At 50.9% G+C, this 7,684-nt stretch overlaps 1 protein-coding gene across 1 annotated transcript in view; it reads left to right on the top strand.

Moving 5' to 3' along the window:
• LOC102427515 (phospholipid phosphatase-related protein type 4) overlaps nucleotides 1-5,309 on the top strand; it is a gene marked incomplete at its 3' end in the record, with an annotated part of 34,907 nt that extends 29,598 nt beyond the window's left edge. Inside the window, 4 exon segments of the mRNA XM_014449209.2 lie at nucleotides 148-277; nucleotides 2,508-2,703; nucleotides 4,306-4,363; nucleotides 5,136-5,309. Of these exon segments, the coding sequence (XP_014304695.2) occupies nucleotides 148-277; nucleotides 2,508-2,703; nucleotides 4,306-4,363; nucleotides 5,136-5,309 (558 nt within the window).
• Between the last annotated feature and the right edge of the window lie 2,375 nt (nucleotides 5,310-7,684).

Raw genomic sequence — 7,684 nt, forward strand, 5'->3', positions numbered from 1 at the left:
TTCTGGGGGCCGGGCTGCGAGGGAGAAACCGGTCACACCGCTGCTAGGACAACGCTTCTCTGCCTTGTTGCGCTGACCGTGTGTTAAGCGGTGACTCATCACTCATCTGAGCCCATGAGCCCACGCGGGACCCTCTTGTCTTTGCAGATCATGGTGGGGGAAGGCATTCTCTACTGCTGCCTGTCCAAGCGGCGGAACGGCGTGGGCCTGGAGCCCAACATCAACGCCGGGGGCTGCAACTTCAACTCCTTCCTCAGAAGGGCCGTCCGATTCGTCGGTGAGTGTGGGAGCCGCAAAGAAAGGAAACGGTTGTTTCAAACAGAAATGTTCTGTTTAATCACAGAGATTAGGTCTCTAAGGCTGTAATTTAACGTGCGCATTTCAGCATGTTTTTGTCTGAGCTCTGGCGGAAGCATGCATTTACTTTGAAATGGTTCCATTGGATCTGTGTTCATTTTTTAAAATATACTTTTATTGATTTCAGAGAGGAAGGGAGAGGGAGAGAGAGAGAGAACCATCAATGACGAGAGAGAATCATTGCTCAGCTGCCTCCTGCACGCCCCCTACTGGGGATCAAGCCTGGAACCCGGGCATGTGCCCTGACCAGGAATCAAACCGTGACCTCCTGGTTCATAGATGGATGCTCACCCACTGAGCCACGCTGGCTGGGCTGTGTTCCTTTTTAAAGTGAGAGCACGTGTCAGCAGGCCAGTGGGAATGAATGGCTCCTCGGCAATGACTTTGGTCCCATCAGTGATTCCATGGGGATTGTCCTGCAGTGTCTTTGTCCAGAAACTACTGCACGTAAGATGTCACCCTGCAGCCCCGCACCGTGGCTGTTCCTCCTTGGTTACCCTCTCGAAGTCTCCCTCCTCTGTTCTATGAGACCCGCAGAAAACCCACAGGCCTGGCGAGCCAGCCTCTGAATCAATCCAGCATCTAAACCTCCGTCTCTTCTGGTTGGCATGGAAACGTCTCAATGTTCTTTGAGTCACAGGTCTTTTTTTATTTGTAAGTGGGTTGAGAAGTGAAGCCACAGCTCCTCACGCCAACAGGAATGCTGTACATTCATTCCCAATAAGTCAGTGGAAAGGTCGTGTACCTGCAACCTGTCATCTTAGAGGAACGGGGCCCATCAGCACCTCGTAGGTCATTAAACACAGCTGTCTCTGCACCGAGGGGGAGTCTGGTCTGGATCATGGTCGGGACCCTGCCCACTAAGCAAGGCCCAGGGAGACGGGGAGACAAGGCCAGGCCCCGTGGCAGCGTCAGGAACTGAGGCAAGGCAGTGAGACGCCGGGCGCAGAGCTGACCTGAGAAACACTCCCTATTGCAGCACATGCCCGGGGAAGAGGCACGTGACCCCTGGGAAGCCTTCTGACTGTGAGGATGGCCCAGCTCACCCTAGAGAGCCGTGTCCCCGTCAGCAAGCCCAGCCCCGTGGGTCTGGAGATTCTCACTCTCCAAAGGGAAAAGGGGGTGGTTCCCCCCTCCCATACTCCCTCCAAGACCCGCCTGCTGCCAGGAGCTGGACTGTGGGAGCCAAGGTCCTGTGTCCAGAATCCCAGGTGAGCGAGTGGAGGGGGACGGCTAGAGGGGTTGTTCGATGACAAAAAGCAGAGACGGGAAGTGTCAGACAGGGCGGCGTGCAGGCGGCTCCTGGTCTGGGGGAGGCACTGAGGAACCACCGCGTGCCTCTCCCATCGGGGGTGGGAGTCCAGGCTGGCAGGTGAGAGTGAGTGGAGGGTCCAGGCGTGTAGAGGAGGCAGCGAGCTCAGATCAGGCCCTGTGAGCAGAGCCAGACCCCCGAGGGGAAGGCCAGGAAGGCCCTGAGCAGGAGGGGTGGTCAGTGTGCGCGTGGGCAGTGGGGTTGGGAGTCTGTGTCTGAGACCGGCTCTAGGCGACGAAGAGACAGAGACTCTGGACCAGGAGATACAAGCACATAGTCTCTGAATTCTAAGCAGGAAGACTCCCAGGCCCTGTGCCCAGGACATAACCCCGTATCCACGCAGGGCCCACCTGCCCCTCTCTGCCTGGGTCAGCGTCCCAGTGCACCTGCAGCCCTCAGGGAGTCAGGGCCGGTTCTGGAGGGTTTGGCGGCTGTGGCTAGAGTTAGGGGCTGCGGGGGATCAGAGGGGAAGGGGGAGACGGAGCGCTGGCAGCTCAGCATGGTAAGCAACTTCAAATTGTTTTTAATTCTCCTTCATTCCCGATATTTAACCCAACCCGTCACCTTAACATGTTCCAGGGGTTCTATGGTGACAGGAGTTCTATGGTGAATACAATTGGGAATTGACCTTATTTAACCAAACTGACATCAATACCTCAAATGACTACTTTGAAGATACTCATTGCTATTCTATTGACCTTCAGCATCTGTTTAGAAGTTAGGGGTGTTCTGTATTATCTCCTCGAAATAGAGAAAACCATCACCACAGATGTGAAGGTCGATGGTGACCAGCAGCCGCCGGGCGCTGACCTGGTGACAGCCCCGCCCTCTCTCGCAGGTGTCCACGTGTTCGGCCTGTGCTCCACGGCCCTCATCACTGACATCATCCAGCTGTCCACGGGGTACCAGGCGCCCTACTTCCTGACGGTGTGCAAGCCCAACTACACCTCCCTGAACGTCTCCTGCAAAGAAAACTCCTACATCGTGGAAGACATCTGCTCGGGCTCGGACCTCACCGTCATCAACAGCGGCAGGTAGGAGCGGCAGCCCGGCCCGGGCCAGCTCGGGGTTCGCAGGCTCCGTAGCAGCTGGGGGCCCCCGAGGCCGGCGGTTTGTGGCCGCCATGATGTTGACGTTCTTTTGCTTTTCCATTCAGTGAGCTCTGTAGTAGTGACACCTAGAAACCCAGCGGCGGCTCCTTCCCCGTCTTCCTCTCTGTGTCCGCATGTCAGGCTCACACGCTGCCACTATCTTCCCATCACCAAACCTTACTCGGGTTCTGTGATCCGCCCTCTGCTCATGACGCTTTAGGTGATCACGATTGGTTTATTATAGGCTATTGATAGTTTTCCGTGCTTACAGTCTGTATGTATCCGTCCTGACGTAAGTGGAAGACTAAATGTCCATGGTATTTGCTCATCCACTGTGTGTTTTATGAAACAACCATGGGCATTGGCCTTTCAGTAGAGTTTTAAAAGGGGTAACATCTGGGATTGCATGGATAAACCCAGAAGATCTGTGGGTTTAAAAAGCTTCTGACCTTGCACTTCAAAAAAAAACAGGAGACAGAAAAACTCAAGAACCTACCAATGCATTAACAATTTTTCAATCAATAAAGTAAACAAGAAACTTGCATGGCAAAAGGTATTTTCGAAGTTCAAGAGAAATAAGTCTCAGAAGGGTGAGGGGCAGTAAGTGACTGTGATATGAGTTGTATTTGTCATTCAAGGACTTCCCAAAGATCGATTTCAGGGTCAAAACCAGTTGAAAAGCACATTGGCAGGAAGTCGGAGGCTGATGTGTGGAGTGAGACTCATTCGGGTCCTCGGGTCCATTCAACAATTCTGAGCCCACATTTGTGACCTGTGGCCTCTGTCCTTTCTCAGTCCTCTTACGTTATCTTGTCTGTATTGAATGGTAACCCTTTCCATTGGGAACCAAGCAACTAGGAGGACACGATTATAACTGAATTTTTTTTTCCATGAAAAGAAATCTCTGTTCTTCTTTTGTTTCTTTTCCAATGTCTCTCCCCTTATCCTGTGAGCCTCCAGCTCCCTGCTTCAATTATTTAACTAAACAAGAAGCTCTGTGGCTCCTGAGATAACACTCATTTCAAAGGGGAACACACAGAGGAGCGTTTTGTGAAGATGAGATTTTTCTTAAGCTTTATGGACTGTAAAAACACACACACTTAGACCCATGGCTATGAGAACATAATTTTGTCTTAAAATTTTATGTACATGAAACCATATATTTAGGAGCATAGAAAAAATGAAAAGCTTTAAAATCCTAGGTTTTACGAACTTTCACTTTAAACTGACATGATCCTAACACCAAACAATGACAATGTCTTCCAATCCGCTTCTCCTTCCCACCGTCACTGCAGTCGTGTGGGGAAGTGACCGGGCAGGGCCAGCACCCGCTATGGAAGGTGCCCCACGTGGCCTTAATGCCAGTGGTGGTGAGCGGTGCCTCTCCTACTGCTCAGATGTTTCCTCAGAAAACAAAACAAATGACAGGCACTGCTGTCGCCTGGTGGCGTTTGAGCTGAACGTGTGAGCCACGCGGTGTTCTTGGGCTGGTCGTGGGCGTGTGTCTGAAACAGGAGGCGTAATCTGACTGTCTTCCTTCGGCAGAAAATCATTCCCTTCCCAGCACGCGACCCTCGCCGCCTTTGCTGCTGTGTACGTGTCGGTGAGTAACGGGTCCTTCTCGTCGGTCTGTGTCCCAGAGGAAGTCAGGAATGAGCCTTTCTCCTCCCACGTCCATCAGGCCGCCGTGTAACAACAGGACAGTCCGCTCCAGCGCAGGGGTCCCTCTGCACACGGCGCCCAGAGCAGAAACGGTGCTGCCAGGGACAGGGCTAGAGGAAAGGATGGTTCTGCGCAGCCGTGTTAGGCCTGGAGCCTGGCATCCCTGTAGTGGAATAGGGGGCTTCATGAGGGGACACACACGCACACACACACAATTCTAAAACTGAAAGCATCACACACACGCACACACACACACACACACACACGCACACACACACACACACACACACGCACACACAAGCTTGAGCAGCTTTGCTCCTGTAACTGTGAGTTCTAAGTCAGTGTCGATAGGATAAAGGCTGTACCACGAACTGTCATCGTAGCCGATTAATACAATAGTTCATTAGCTCCTACGGGAGACAGATGAACAGGGATTATGACAAATACCTGGAGGCTAAACACGCGTGTGGCTAACTGTACCACGTCCATCTTTTTCAGACTTCCGTGTAATTCAATGAGGTTAATTTCTTGATGAGTTCTGTCTGGCGTGTCCTTCCTCTCCAGGAGAGAGCGTAGAGGGAGCAGGGGGAGCGGGACAGTAGCATTGGTGTCGAGCGCATTGGTTAGACTTTGGAGTCCAGCTTTTTATTTGATGATGATGTCATAGTAAAATGACCTCCTCCCCGACTTAACCTCTTTCTCTCATGTGTAAGATGTACTTCAACTCCACGTTAACGGACTCCTCGAAGCTCCTGAAACCCCTCTTGGTCTTCACGTTCATCATCTGCGGCATCATCTGCGGGCTGACGCGCATAACGCAGTACAAGAACCACCCCGTGGACGTCTACTGCGGCTTCCTAATCGGAGGAGGAATCGCTCTGTACTTGGTAAATGGTTGCTATCGTTATGGGACAAGCCACGGTTTAACATGGAATCCCGCATAGACTAGGCGGCACTGTAAGGATTTACTTAAAGTATAGTTTCTATTCATGACAAACAACCCGGCTGCATCTCCATTCTGACCCAAAGCACAGAGCCCGCTAATAAGCTATTAAAGTCTCACCATGGGCCAGACACTGAGATCTTCGAAGGAATATTGTATTTTATCCTGACACACACACGCACACACACACACACACACACACACACACACACACAGGAGCCAGGGATGAGTATACTTTTACAGATGGGGAGAGTGAATATTAGTGAAAGCGAAAGGTTAGTGGGAGACCATATAACTTGCCCAGCAACACAAATGTGGCACCTGGATCCAACTGCTCCAACTAACATGGAATCATTTAACAGAAATCTGTTTTCAAGCCTGATCTTTCCTCAAGGGAAGTGTCCTCAGAATAAGGAAACTGAGATTGTCCATTTCATTCATTCATTCATTCATTCCACATTTATGCAATATTCTATCTGTGCCAGGCACTATACTGAGCACCCAAAGAGTGACAAATAAGATACATCCCTCAAGGCGTTTACAGCGTGAAGACTAATAAGATACTGTGGGCAGAGGTGACGTGCAGTCTAGTGGAGGATGTTCCTACATTTAAATGCAGTTATTAATGGAACATGAAGTAGGGACCGCTTCCCCCGGGCACTCTGGCAGCGAGAGTGCAGACAGATACTCTTCAGGTTTGAACAGGAACCGAAGTAGTTGGAGAGACAGACCCTCCCCCATTCCTATTGCTCTCTGTGCCCTGAAATTGGAGACTTCTCGGGGCTAGGCCAACGCCACTGTAAATTGTTACGTGGCTCCATAGCTTGTTAAGTCCGTGGGATTCTTTCCTTTGGCTGGAAAAGGACACAGTGGCTACCACCTATGAAATTAGCACGCACGTGGGAGTCTGCCCTTGCTCTCATCTCTAAATGAAGCGCCTCAAAACCAAAAACCCCGCAGGGATTGGATCCTCTGTGTGTACAGGGGTAAACATCTGACTCAGAATTTCAGCCTTTTCCAATGTTTTATCCCCCAAATCAAAAACAAGAAATGGAGAGCCCGCGAGTGCAGACAAAAGATTTAACAAAATTTGGCTCCGATTTCGTGTAATAGCACTAAATCCACCAACTCTGATCTCCCCACTGAAGACCAAGTTTAAGTCCGGAAAGGTCGTGGGCGCCCCAATCAGGGACAGTTTCTGCCCGGTCTTCCCAGAACCTTCCATGCCACGCTGCCCACACGGGCTGTGCTCCCGGCAACTGTGACAACACACAGGCCTGACCTCGTTGCAAAACCTGGTGTCATGCATGAGGTGTTGTTCTCGATTCTCCAAACTTCTTCTGCTTTCCGTCAGACGGAGTGATAGGAAATGGGAGGTAACATGAACCATTTAAGCCCACGGAGGTGCCACTCAACAAGAGACCCTGAAACCCAGAAAAAAATGGACCACTGGGGAAAGCAGAGGAATGTTCATCCATCTGTCGTTGTCCGACTTTTCTTTTCAAAACATACAGAGGATTAAATTTACAAAAACATCCTGGGAGGTGGAGAAGGGAGAGAAAACCCAATTGATAAAAAAGATAATGGGGATGGGGGTAGGGGGCCTGGGTGGAAAAGGTGAAGGGATGAGCAACAATAAGTAAATAAATAAAAATAAAAACCTCACAGGCAGACAGCAGCATGGTGACTGCCGGGGGCAAGGGGGTGGGGGGAGGTGGGAGAGGGGAAAGGGAGATACATGGAGATGGAAGGAGACCTGACTTGGGGTGGTGAACTCACAATACAATATACAGGTGATGTGTTATAGGATCGTACACCTGAAATCTGTATAACTTTATTAACCAATGTCACCCCAATCAATTCAGTTTTGAAAAATGGGCTCCAGCCCTAGCCGGTTTGGCTCGGTGGATAGAACATCGGCCCAGTAACTGAAGGGTCCTGGGCTCGATTCCGCCCAAGGGCACGCACCTCGGTTGCAGGCTGGATCCCAGCCCTGGCTCGGGCATGTTGGGAGGCAACCAATCCATGTATCTCTCTCACATCCATGTTTCTCTGTGTCTCTCCCTTCCCCTCTCTCTAAAAATCAATGGAAAAATATCCTCAGGTGAGGACTAACCCCCCAAAAAAATTTTAAAAATCAAGGGATCCATATTTCTGAACAGTCTGTGGCTTGTGCTATAACATGCACACTATTCCCCCAGTAACTGGTTTCCTTGTTTCGCGATGTATGTTAGTCGGGGGTGGATAGAGCGCGCACCTTGCTGATGTGGTCAGAGGTCCCCTGGGAGGAGCTCCCAGTGACCTCGTGTTCGTGTGGCA

The sequence above is a fragment of the Myotis lucifugus genome, unplaced genomic scaffold (assembly GCF_000147115.1).
Source record: "Myotis lucifugus unplaced genomic scaffold, Myoluc2.0 scaffold_1072, whole genome shotgun sequence".
In the NCBI taxonomy this organism is placed as follows: domain Eukaryota; kingdom Metazoa; phylum Chordata; class Mammalia; order Chiroptera; family Vespertilionidae; genus Myotis; species Myotis lucifugus.